General features: G+C 38.2%; 1 protein-coding gene across 1 annotated transcript in view; it reads left to right on the plus strand.

Annotated features, from left to right (window-relative positions):
- The window catches only part of GALNT13 (polypeptide N-acetylgalactosaminyltransferase 13), a 309,560-nt gene that overhangs the window by 162,342 nt on the left and 133,230 nt on the right, over positions 1–13,988 (plus strand). The window contains exon 6 of the mRNA XM_029910591.1: positions 7,451–7,568. Coding sequence (XP_029766451.1) covers positions 7,451–7,568 — 118 coding nt within the window. The remainder of the gene's footprint in view (positions 1–7,450; positions 7,569–13,988) is intronic.

Raw genomic sequence — 13,988 nt, forward strand, 5'->3', positions numbered from 1 at the left:
AAAGTTAAGGGGGTTGTACACACATAATTGAAAGAAGAATGTTACCTAGAGTATCTATTATCTATAATAAGTTAATATTGGTCATCACCTACCTTTCCCTTTTTATATTCAGTAGCAACATGCATACACTCTAGTATAAAATATGAGTTGCTTCGTAAAGATCTTTACCACCTTTAGTAAGAAAGATCTGGATAATTTACTCATAAGTCACCCAACTTGCTCATGAAGATAAGTCTTAGCAGAGCTCAGTCATCTTGTATTTTGTGTATATAAATCCTGATAAGTTGAACATGAAATTTACTGTAAACTCTAACCAATAGAATTTATCTGGTTCTTTTTCTTCAGTCGATGGAAATAAGCGCTAGACTTACTTGCTTTATTTGCCCTAGAATTAAAAGAAACTGTTTTATTAAATTTAATTTTATAAGATGATTGGGGAGGTGAAGCAACAGAAATATCTGCCTTTGCTGGAGTTTCTAGAATTTATTGCAAATGGTTAATTAATTCAATGACTGTTGTAAAAGCCTACGGATAATTGTCATCCAATACAGTTGTAAAGAGAACTTTTAGTGTAAACTATAGCTGAAAAAGAAGCTCCATCAGATAGATTTTAAAAAACAAATCACCTGCAATGAACAGTAGCTGTGGGAATTCATAAGCCTTTTATTTTATATTAATTAATGATGCTTAGTGTAGCAAACAAAGATTCAGAATTCAGTTACAGCAAATTTAAAATACCCTGATCCGATGTACAGTCACTGCTGTCACTATTCTTCACAAATGTGTCCCTATTATTTTGATCCCATATTTTTCTCCTTTGTTTCCAAAACACTGCTCCAGTATCCTTGTTCCCTTTCCTATTTCCTCCTCACCATAGGGTCAGGAAGTCTACCTAGGTAGGTTTTTATAAGGTAACCATAGTATATTATCTCCTCCAATAATAATTTTGCACTTACATTATGTATTTCACCCAAAGAACTCTTAGCACAGTTTACAGGTGGTAAGTGACCTCCCTAAAACCACACAGCCAACCTGGAATAGAATCCACTCACTCAACCTGCTGTCCTCTACGCTATCTACTAAGCTGTGTTACTTTGTTCATGATTCCAAAAAATTCTCCATTTCTCTTTCAGCTAGGGAGAGAGGTTTGCACTGGGACAAAGAAACATTTTTGGATAATAAGAACCAACCAAGCAATGTTCTACCAAAATTCAAACAGAGAATTGAATCAGAACCTTTTCTAAAGTTCAGGAAGAATTAGCTGGATTTTTCTCAGGCTTGGTTGTTACCTTGTTTTTTCCACAGATGTAATTATTTTAATCTGTAACAAAAGCACCACAACACCAAGAGACAATCTGTGACTAAAATTACAGAGTGAGGAGGAAAAAGGGAGGGAGGGGGCCGGCGGGGGGGAAGAGGGAGAGGAAATCCCCAACAGCAGATTGATTTCCAGAGCCAAAGTAGTTTAGACAAACATTGCACTTGGGGATTCTCCCTAGAACCAATTGGAATCTTCACACCTTTGAAGGTTTTTCCATCATTTGGTCTCTTGCAGAAATCAAACCTGGACTGTGATTGATCATTCTTCAGTGTTTGAACCCAAATATTGTCTGGGCCCAGGCAGCCTGTGGAAGTTACTGCAGGACACTTCCTTTAGAAGGGTGCTTTGTTTATCTGAAATAGAATAAAATGTAAGGACTGTCAATCAATATGTGTCTTAATTAAGCTCCTACTTAATCCCAAAGTTTTTATCCTGCTCCCATTTAAGTAAATGGCAAAACTCCCATTGACTTTCACTGGAATAACCTTAGGCCCAGTAGAGCCACAATAGATTATCAGACCTTTTCAAAATGCTTTATTTTTATACATACACATAGAGATATACACAGTTCCCTCTTCCGTGAGTACAGAGATTCCTCAGGCTGCAGAACCACTGGGGTTAAGCGATGTAATGGGACTGGATGCCACGGGCACATAAGAGGAGAAAAGTCCCTGCCAGCCATAGAACCCTTCTCCGACTGAGCTCCCTTCATGGTTGTGCACAAAGAATGGAAGGGGTGTGGCTGGAGGACCCACTAGTACCTACAAGTGGGAGGTGTGATCATGTACAGTCCTCTGTAGCTTGCTCCAGCCATCAGGCTTCAACCTACAGCCACATTGCATGCATTACACCAAGGGATGTCTATACCTTTGTTTTCCAACATTTTCTCTGACAGCCATTGATTTCACTCCACTGATGATTGCAACCAACATGGTGGTTATAAAACTAGCAGCCATTGGCTGAAAGGATATAGTGGACACTAGGAGGAGTTGTGAAATCAAAAGACAATGGGAGCATGTTTGAGGGGAGGTTATAGTAACTTCCAAACCACTATTCTTTTTTAGCTCTAGATGACAAAATGGAAGAACTACAAATCAGAGCTTTATGTAACTAATTACAGGCATCAATCCAACATCTATCTGTCATTAATTAAAATGGAGTAACAAACACCACAGGGAATTTTGAACCATGCACTTTTGTCAGGTTGTTGTATCCCACCACTGCCCAAATGATGAGAGAGAGAGAGGGTTAACCAAATCACATATTCTTGCTAAGCAGAACTACTTCCTTAATATTTTCCTTTAAATAGTCTTGCATACTATTTGTGCTCTGCAGACCTCACTGTGTCTTTGAGAAAGTTGATTCATCCTCCTGTCAGTGTGCCAACATATTATCATGCTTCAGGCAACAGAATACTGTCTGTGCTGAGAACAGTTTAAACGCAGCTTGTGTCTTCATACCTACAATGTCAAAAATACCAGATGTTTTTGTGCTGTGCACGTTAAAGCTGTCCACGCCAGGCCATCTTTACTGGATATCACCATATTCATCTTCCTTCTTAAAAGCTCAGTTCACTAGGTGCTAAAATTTATTGAGTCACTCTTTATTTTGACGTTTTTGTTTTCTTCCTAAGCATTTTATTATTATGCCAACTACTATGAATAAAAATAAAAGAACAAACATATACAGAAAGTAGAGCGCATACCTTGTTTATCCTTTTCTTATTCTCCATCCCAACAACTGGATGATGTCTGATACAAATAGGAACCTATATAAATAGAATCCTTATTCCAGATTACATATAGATAATGTCCTTATTTATCTTACATACGCTAAGGTGGGGTATAGTTTGCATTTTTGGCTGTGTGTTGAGGCAGTCAACCTCAAGGATGCCAGCTGGTGAAACTGTAGTTCTGTTTTTTGGGTTGTGGAAACCTTCTCACTAATAATTGGACTGAGACCACCAAATCATATGGCATAGAGTGGTACGGCCATAAAATGGAAAGGACTGTTGGTCATGCTAAACTGGGCTAAAGTTGAACTAATGACTTGGGAGCTTTGTCTCATTCATAATTCCTAGTACCACAGGAAATGATGACTTGTCCGCAGTCCCTCATGTTGCTAAATGTGATTCATATAATTTGCGACTGTAAAATATGTTGTATGCAGTGTTGTTGTAGCCATGTTGGTCCCAGGATGTTAGAAAGACACGTTGGATGTAGTAATATCTTTTCTGGGGCCAACTTCTGTTGGTGAAAGAGACAAGCTTCAAGCTGACACAGAGCTCTTCTTCAGAGCTCTGTGTGGAACTTGAAAGCTTGTCTCTTTCTCCAAGAGAAGTTGTTTCAGTAAAAGATACAATTTCACCCATCTTGTCAGTGTAAAAATATGTAACTCATCAATTGCCACTTAGAATTCTTGGAGCCAAAGTTAAATATAACGGGTAATATTCTGTGCTGCTCTTCTGAAAGGTACAGCACAGATTTCACAACCAGGATCAGGGGTGCGTAGGGGAGCTTTAAACCCCCTTTCCTCCTTCCCAGTTCTAGGCTGCTCCAGGGCTTGAGGAGACTCCCAACATAACTTGGACAGCCCTGGAGGCCTTATCTAATTTTTGGCAGCTCCCCTATGGACCACAGTGCTGCCTAGAATCTCTGCAGCCTCCCCACCAGCATGCCTCTCTGTCCCTATGCCCTAGCTTGCAAGGTGATCATTGGGAGGCAGTATTCCACAGGCCCTGCACTGACTGAATCATCCCTCATCAGGATATGGGGCTTTTAGGGTGCTTTTATGCTGTGTTGCTCCTTTTACCCAGCATCAAGGAGCCAGATCTTCTTCCCTGGTCTATCTCAGTGGGTTGGCAAAAACCGAACAAACCAAAGAAGCCAAATAAGACCAGAAAGACCAAACCAAATAAGACCAGAAAAATAAATCAGAATATACTACCTTTACTCTTAAACAATCAACACCTAACATGCACAATGCACTGATAATCATATAGTGGGCAGCAGCCGAATTTCAACAAGGATCAATAAGACTTTATTCTTTCTATTATCGCTATTTTAGTTGTTTTTACAATGACAGCGGCACAGCTATTTGTTTATGTAACAAGTTCAATTTACATAGTTGATAATAGTTTTGGCTGTCATGTTTTATTTAGGTAACCCCTTTATTGATGTGTATGTAAATTTTACAGTAGGCCTGTACGATATTCAGTAGCTTCAGTTTGTAAGGATTGAGGTGAACATTGCTTACAGTTTTGATCTCTGTGCATTTGCACCCACGACTCTGCCATCAAATTTCAAAAGCCCCACAAATCTCAAAGTAAAACTCAGTTGAAACTGCCAAGAGTCACTTGCTTTCACAATGAATCTGCAAAAATGAAAATTTTCACATGATTTTGATGCAAAAAATCAGGGCTTAATGTTGCAATCCCATGCACAGATGAGTAATTCTACTTATGTGAAACCAATGAGACTACTCATTTCAGTAAGATAATCTTCTATATGTGTGTTTGCAATATAGGGCTCATATGTTGGCCCACATTTGTTCATGCCTTGCTACATGTAGGTTTGTGCAAAAAATTTGTGAATCTTGGTGATCTCCTGATGAATCTGGTCAGTTTCAAATATGTAAATAAAACCCAGCAAACTTAGTGTTTTAGGTTTCAGTGTAGTGATTTTACACAGAAATAGAGGTCTTTAACTAGCCACTAATATAATTGTCATTTAAAGCTAATATTTTTGAATTGGTAAGCACTCTCTAAAATATAATGTGAAGTATATACAAATGACAGGAATTTTTGTTTTTTCTCCTGCTTGATGTTAGTCACCTACAGTATTACAATATTGTACAGTGAAATGCCCCAGTCAGGTAGGGGGCCATAGCCAAAAATCATTACCATCTGTTCAGTTTCATTATTGTTCCTCATTATAGCTCAGAGAGGCAATGATGATATTTGTGGCAGAAATATAGCAAGGTTGAGGGCAGTTAAGCAGCTTTGAGACCTAGGAAGGCTTAACTATACCGAAATGACAGACAGTTAATTATCTGAGCTTGCAGTGTAGAGAGCATGGGGAGAAAAATATACCTATGAAATGTAGGTAAATGCAGAGGTTCAATATCATTTGGTTGCTGAATATTCACCCATATTACTGAATGAATTCTGTTGAGCTATGCTCATTTGAGCAATCAAATTGACATCCACATTTTCACAAAGCCAACTGCAATGTCACATTCACAAGCATTCATGGAAACTGAATTTTAAATTCACACACCATGGGTATTTGTGCTGGAAGTGGTTGCATTGCTTATCCATTCAGGGAAGAGAAACCTGTGACATATCTGACCAAAGACAAGGAGCAAACTACAAATTTTAAACATTGTACTTGAGTATCTGATATTCAATCTTCACAAACAATCCATTGTATAAAGAAAACTTGCTGAATAAATTAATTGTTGTGAATTACTAAATTATTGACTCAGCTGTCTATTAAAGCTGTTTGTATGTGCATCTATATATATTTGTATACAATGTAATAGAAAAGTTTAGTTTCAAAATGCATATTCTAATTGTCATTCATTTTGTAATTGTTCTTAATTCTGAGGATAAAACCACTATTCAAGTTCCATATTTGAACACCAGTCCCTAATTAATAGTTATTCTAATTTTTTTTGTGCTCAGATATTCTTATCCAGCAAAGCACATAAGACTTCATTACTTTAATGGGACTGCTTAAAGTTAAGCTCAAGCTTAAGTGCTTCATCACATCAGCATCTTAAATATTAAGGGCTAGAATGTAACTTTAGAACCTGCCTTCAGTAAGGGGCAGGGCTTAGCTGCACCATCAGAGCAGATCAGAGAATTAATTGCCGTTATTTGCTCTCTGCCTTCCCTTTTGTACTGGAGGGAAGTAATCTGCTATTGGTCTATACCAGTAGCCTCCACACTGGCTCGAATCTGCTGACTAGTGGATTGCAGGAGAGGGTCAGAGCCAAGACCCTGCCAATCTCCCCACCCCCTGCTTGCCCATCTATACAATAGTGGAATAGCATTTCCACAATAGTTGCTCTCCTTCCCACACTGCCCCTCCATGTAGATAACCCATGCAGAGGATTAACGCAGTGCCTTGCACCTTCTTACTCCCTTGTATGGTGTTGTAAGGACAGATCACAATCCTGCCCTAAGGAATTTACAAATAGATTAACTAAAGTGTGGAGGGCCAATTTTTCAATGAGGGAGAGTATAGAACATAAAGGCACTATTGTGAAATACTAGAACATATGACTAAAGTTCTTCATAGCCATGTTTGCAGGGTCAAGATTTAACTTAAATTCCATGCTAGTTCTGTCCTCTCTCCTTAGCTGTGCACTAGTATTTAGGTTGACAGTACTATAGATGCACTAATAAAAGCATTGATTATGAAATTATCTCAGCCTTTATTCTGATGGTAAGAGAAGGCCAAAGCCGAGTGTCTGTGAAGCCTGAAATTAGTACCGTTTCAATAATATATGTTTATATTATCTCAGAAAAACATTTGTCATTAATGTAGATTTAAACTCTAAAAAATCTTTACAGGGAAACAGGATATTTTTACTCATAGTGAATTTGCACTCTGATTGGATTTGCCTGTTGTAAAGATTTATAATCCTGTTAAGGGAGATTATGCCTGGTAATTTTATGAACATTTAGTCTCTCTCTAAGGGGAGAGCTAAAGGCATTAAACTCTCTTCACTAAGCATTTCAGATTGGACTTAAACTGCTATTCCAGAAGCAAAAGGCCAATATTCCATCCATTTAAACTGATTTTTTTAGGTGCATCATATTAAGTGGAATTTCACGTACAGAGTGATGCTGCAGTTCTTACTCAGTAAAACTCCTGTTGTCAGTGGGAGTTTTGCCTGAATAAGAACTGCACTATTTAGCCCACAGCTGGAGTAGAGCTGTAGACATTCTAAACCATATTATTTTATATATTTTCATTAATGTATTTAGAATATATTTTTATATTCAAAAGGTCTGGAGACATATGTGCTATAGTATCATTTATTAAATTTCAGTGTCTTTCAAAAGGTATTTTTCTTTTTTTTTTCTTTTTTCTTTTTTTATTTCTGTTTGTTTTCAACTAGGACCCCTACTATGGCTGGTGGCCTATTTTCTATTGACAGAAACTACTTTGAAGAGATAGGAACTTACGATGCAGGAATGGATATCTGGGGTGGAGAAAATCTTGAAATGTCTTTTAGGGTAATTCCCATTTTACTTCATTTTCTGACAACCAACAGTTATACTATAATGACATGTACATTGCAGATGAGGCACTTTTGTTTTAGCTAAAATGCAAGTTCTGGATTAATTTAAAATTCTAAAAATAACTAGAGATGCCTCGTGGTCGTGTTTTTGGGGTTCTTTTTCTACTGCATGCAACATTTATCATTGTTCTGAAAGATTTTTAGATAATGATTTTAAAGTTGTCATAAGGTTTACTAATATATTTATATTAAAACTCCAGGGCTTTCATTGAAACAGTTGGGATGCCAATTGACATAAATTAAATAAAGAAGTGTGCAGTATTGAAAATCCAACTATGCTTTTCAACAGAAGCTTTCAACTATGTATATTATCATGGATTTGCAAGCTATGACTGGGATTTCTATTCTTTATACATATGAGCGCCATGCTCTCTAAGGAATTTCATATCCTGCAGAATACTGACTTGATTTCTATCAGTTAGAGGCATTTTGCCCCTGACAAGAATAAAATGAAATGCATTTATTTTGTAAATTACCTTTTTAAATCAAAGGAAGATTGGAAAATTGCGGCTTTGATGAATAAATGATTAGGAAGGATGTGAAAAATGACTTAATATTATATGATGTATTGCAGTCTTTACAAGGCAAAGTAGTATGCAAAATACAATTAAATACATCCCTTTTCTACGCATAAAACACTAAAGTTTTGTCAAGCAGACATTATTATTACTTTTAGAAGAAATCAGATGAGGCTTTGGCAGTATCTTAACTACATAGTGAAAGCATCATTGTTTATTGTTCAATGAAGTAGAAGGATAGAGATTTGTTTTCTAAGCTTCTTTTGCCTTGAGTGTTTTTACTTTAAAGTATCAGATGTACAATACTGTATGTGTGTACCCAGGTGTTTAAATGTACCTGTTAATTCAGTTCACTTTTTGCTGGGTATAAAAGTAAATGAATGTCTGCAACTTATGATGAGCAATCTTAACCCCAAAGAACAGGCATTTTAAAACTAAAATTTTTGATGTGAATTAAACCATGTCCCAATGAACCTGGACACAATAGTCCATAATTGTCCAAGAAAAGCACATTGTTAGAGCCTTCCATGGAGACAAAATTTGTGTCTGCATCCGATTAGCAAAAATGATCCACAGATATTCAGATTTGCAGGGCTCTAGATGCAAAATTTCGCTCTGCATCCTATCCGCAGACCATTTTGCGGATACCTGCAGATTTGCAGGGCTCTACCTATTGTAGTTCTAATTTCAGGGCATTTCATCTATTGTCTTTGAGAAGGACTCTGTCCTGTTATTTAGGAAGCTTCTTTCCCTGGTTCCCTTTGTAATATACTGTCAAGAAGGAAACCTGAAGAAATTGTTTAGCCCTCATCTTGTAGCATCTAACTCCTTAAAGCTCTAATCCTAGACATTTGATAAATGCTTTTTTTTGTCTCCTTTTAACAAAAATATTGATGAGGCCTCAGGCCTTGATTTGTACATAATTCTCCATTTTTGATTTTGCATTTTCTTTGTACAGATTCTTACAAATTTTTGTAAGTGCAAAAAATGAAGTAATTTACAAATCCTTGCCATCTGTGCTCTCTCTCTCTCTCCCCCTCCCCCCTCCACACACACACTGTGTCTGTGCCTCTCAAGAAAAGTGTAGTATTCAATTCAGGACAGCACATACACATATACTTAGCTTTAAGCACATACTTAAGAACCAGTTTCAATAAAGATAGACTTAAAGTGTGTGCTTACCTGAATCAGTGCCCTATATTTTAAAAACTTGCTCTGAGGAGCTTAATGTCTTAAATATAGGGTTCTCCATCCTCCACTGATTCTACCTTGCCTTGTTGTTTCCCAGCTCCCTGGGAGGCAGTTGGGGTATCCCTGTGGTATCTACCCAGACAGAGGTCAAGAACTCTGAGGATTTAGCTGCTTTGAACCATAGTGCACTAGACAATAACTCTTTCCATAACAGATGTCCCTTAGAAAGTATAACCCTATTTAAACTGAGAATTGTTTTAAAGAACATGATTACCTATCAGGTGAAATCCTGGCTCCATTGACTTCAATGGGGCCAGGGCAAAACTCCCATTGACTTCAATAGGGCCAGGATTTCACCCTGTGTGTTTAGGTTTGTGATGTGAGTTGGCTGGTCATAGAATATTCCATTCTCTGGAGAGCAATAGCATTTCCCCCCTTTTAATAGTTTCTTTAGACATATACAGTCAAATCGGGAGGTCCTTGTTCAATTTGGACTTTGCTCCCATTTAGGGACGTTAATAGGAATTCGTCTAAGTAAAGACCTCAGCATTTGGCCCATGTTATATAAATTGTGGGACTCTTTCATTAGACACTAAATTCCAAATTCAGATTAAAAATGTCACTCCAGAATATTTGAAATGGTCAAGGGCAGTAACACAATTGCTAGTTATAAAATATGCACTTGTAGTAAGGAGAAGAGGGAGCTTCACAAACAGATCTATCCTTCCTCACTCATTAAAACTGGGCAAAATAAGCTTATGAATTTTCTGATGAACTCTCCAGGCATCACATTAGAAAAAGCTATTTCATGTCTTACTTCAGAAGACATTTAAATTTCAAGAAAAATCACCAGTTTGAAAAATAAGCATCAACCTAATAAGAGAGCAAGGTATCAAGAATAGAAATAAAATATGTTTTCAGTGCAATGCGATTACCATGGAAATGGAAAGCATTAATACTATGCTATTTCTTGGTATTCAGAGCCTTTAAATTTTAAAAGGAGGCAAAGTGTGACCTAATTAAAACAAGTTTTTAGACATCAAGCAGGAATTGATTAATAAAATACCAATGGGAACAAATTAAAAACTAAAGCTGGTGAAAACATTTCTAGTTTCAATTTTTTTCTATGAAGTTTTCTGCATTTTTTGACCAGCTCTGTTGAAAACTAGTGATGTAGCTACCATGGTACAAGTACCAGCAGGTGAAGCCTTGTCTAATGGTACCAGGGTTTACAGTATTTATTTTATTCAAGTGTTGTTTTTGTGGAAGATGCCAGACTGATACCTATGGTGGCTTGAGTCTATTTAGTCACAAAATGAGCACAGCATGGTAAGAGTCAACAAAACCTTTACTTATGCTAGCTCAGTAATGTGCCTTTCTCTACCTGTTCTGGAGGGATTACCTTTTATGGTGAGAGCGAAGTTTAGTCTCCTCACCTGTGAAATGCTTGGCCTGTCTGCTAAGACAACTAGCCAGGGATAGTGGTGAATGTTTGTTCATTCTCTTAAAAGAATATTTCATCATCTGAAGCTTTTGTGTCATCTAGCAGAAATGTGTGTTGGCACATTGTGTCTCCTCAAATTTGTGGTGGACTTTCCCTCTAGAGAATTCCATCAGGATGTAGTTTTGTCAAGGAAGTATTCAGAATTCTATATAGGCTCTCCTCTTGCAAGTTTCTGATTATAGACTCAAGTTATTCTTTCAGGAATTTATGCTGAATGTAATACTCTGTATTCTGGGTATCTCAAGACCTACAGGTGCCTGTCATTGAGTTCTTTTTGGACTGTGAATAGTTACCAACACATAATAAGCAGTAGGCTTGAATAATGTTAATGATGACACACTTGCTATCAGAAGCTAGGAAATTAAAAATTGTGATTGGAATTCCCCACTTAAAGCTGAAAACAGACACACAACCTAATGTAAAGATGGAGTGTTTGTCCAAAGTTAGAATTTTCTGGCCTTTACCGGTTGGTGTCATACTATTTAATTATGTTGTTATTTTTGGAATACATGTCCCAAAGCTTAGTTTTAGCTAGGATCTAAAAGTTAATGGTAAGCAGTTCAAAACCTACTACCAAACAATCCCTTTTTATCCTATTGTCCTATGATGGACATTCTGAGGAACCACTCCTATGAATAAATTTAAGGGATAAATCTTCACTAGCCCTGTACATCCCTTTTATACTCCTATATTGCAGCATTGGAGAGGAAGCAAGCTCCATTGAATGTTTTAATGAAGAACAATAATTGGGTGATTACAAAGAGGTGAGCATTGTATGTTCAAACAGTAGGACATTTTCAGAAATGCTGAATACTTGAACTGAATAGGATCTGGGGATACTCATTACCTTTGAAATTCAGATTACAGTGTCTGTCCATCTCTCTGACAAAAGGGACTGAGAACAATGGGCTTCAAAAGGATCAGGCCCCAAATCAGAGTTACATATGTATTTAAGAGAATTTGTCTCCACAAAGACAGAGAGGAAAATGAAAGGCTTAAGAAAGGAGAAGTCAGATCTAAGATCATAACAAAACAGTCACCTTTGGGGCAGATGTTTTAGAGGCGGCTTCTCTTCCCAAAGGTGAACATTTATAAGTTAGATAGTAAAAATCACTTCAGCTCTTCTGGAATTAGAAATATACAATTTTCTGGATATGAAAAAAACAAAATTCTGGCTACCCTTTTGTTTTCATAGGTATAACTTAAAAAGAGTTACACGCTGAGGGCCAGATACTCAGCTGGGGTAAATCAACATAGCTTCAGTGAAAGAATTTAAGTATTGAGTAGTCCAAATGAAGTCAAACACTCCATTCAGGAAAGCATGTAAGCATATGCTTAAAACGGGTTGAAATTTTGGGGAAATGTTCGTAAATTTTTTCCCCAAACCATTTATCCCCTTCTCTCTCTCTCTCTCTCTCTCTCTCTCTCTCTTTTGTCAAAAAAATTGAAATGTAGACATTTTTTTCAACCAGCTCTACCAATAATCAAGACAAGTTTGAAAAATAAAATGTTTTTTTTTTCCCTTTTGAAGTTAAGAATGGATAAAATTTATAAGTCTTGGGACTACCTCAACTCATATACACTTAGAAAGGTGAATGCTAGTACATATGAAGGTATGGCCGTCCATTCTGCAACACTAGGAGAAACTAGTTAACCTTGTGCTGACTCATGCCTGTTAATTCTTCAACTGCAAAATTTATTGATGACAATGATAGGTGCCCATTGACACCTACCGGCTGTTACCTGTCAGTTACAGAACTGGGAATCTATCTGTCTGTTCTTTCATAAAGCACTTCCATTCCCTTTTGTGTAGAAGATTTTTACATTCAAGATAATATTGTCACCGTGCATATTATTCTGTTGTGCTTCATCTTTATAAGCTTCAATTTCATGCAGCATATAATACATTTTGGAAATAGATGGCAACTTCGAGGGCTTGTCAACGTTTTTCACTCTTTCTCCAGCCCCAGTTCAGCTCCACTAGTGCTAGCAACAGTGGAAGCACTAATATAGCACATTCAGGCATTTTTATCATTGCCTCTTCTAACCATGGTCCGAGTTGCATTGGTGCAAAATGAACAAAAAATGCAGAGTCCTAGTGCAAATGCACTTTTGGTACTCTTGGTTTGATAGATGCTTGACATGATTTTCATGTTACTTCACTATTTTCCCACAGCCTCAATGGAATTAATACTCTTTTTTGTGTGCGTCTTTTTCTCCTGAATGACATCCTTCATAATTTACCAATGGTAATCTCTTACTGCCATCCATTGTTTCCCTTTCTGACATAGACTTGGAGAATTCTAACATCATTTGACTTATTAATGCTTGTACCAATTGGTTAGAACATCATGGCTATGTTGGAATCCCTCCTCTAGAAAAAGCGTCCCTACAGCCATGTCTGACATGGCCAAGCAGATTGCCTTTTTAGATCTGAATGAAGAAAAGGTTGCCACAGTGTACAGATGGAGTCAAGACATTACAAAACAATTTGGAGAGAGAGAGCCAAATTTTATTAATGCAATAATGCATTTGTAGCGGGGTGGTTGCCTCGCTCCGGCCCTGAAGGGGTTAAAGGCCAGATCTGGGAGAGGGCTGGGGCTGAGCGCCAATAGGAAAAGGCTGGGAGGCAGCCAATCAGGGCCAGAGTGGGCCCTATAAAAGAGCTGCAGGGCCAGAAGGCAGACACAGACTCTCTCCAGCCTTGGAGGGAGAAGGGCCTAGCTGCCTGGGAGCTCAGGGTACTGGAAGCAGAGCAGGGCTGGTGAAGGGCAAGAGGAGCTCCAGCCTGGCAACTCCCCAGGCTGAGGCCTTGTTAAAGGCCCAAAGCAGGTACGGGGGCTGCAGAGGTGTAGCCCGGGGAGAGGGCGAGACAGAGGCAGCTGGTCCAACCCCCTTGCCAGTGATGAGTGGCCATTATAGACTGCAGTCTGCCCCTGAAAATGTTTAGATGATGACTGGCAGTAGCCACTAAGGCAAGGTGGGTATAGGGGATTGGGAGTTCCCCTGGGAGGGAAGACCCAGAGTGTGGGGAGACTGCGGTGGGCAGAACCTCAAGGTAAGGGGCTCTGGGGTCCAGGAGGGACATGGGGCCTGAGGCAGGCGAGACACCAGTCAGCAGGAGGTGCTCCGAGGCTGATGA

This window comes from Terrapene carolina, unplaced genomic scaffold, assembly GCF_002925995.2.
Source record: "Terrapene carolina triunguis isolate 2854851 unplaced genomic scaffold, T_m_triunguis-2.0 Scaffold62, whole genome shotgun sequence".
Lineage (NCBI taxonomy): Eukaryota > Metazoa > Chordata > Testudines > Emydidae > Terrapene > Terrapene triunguis.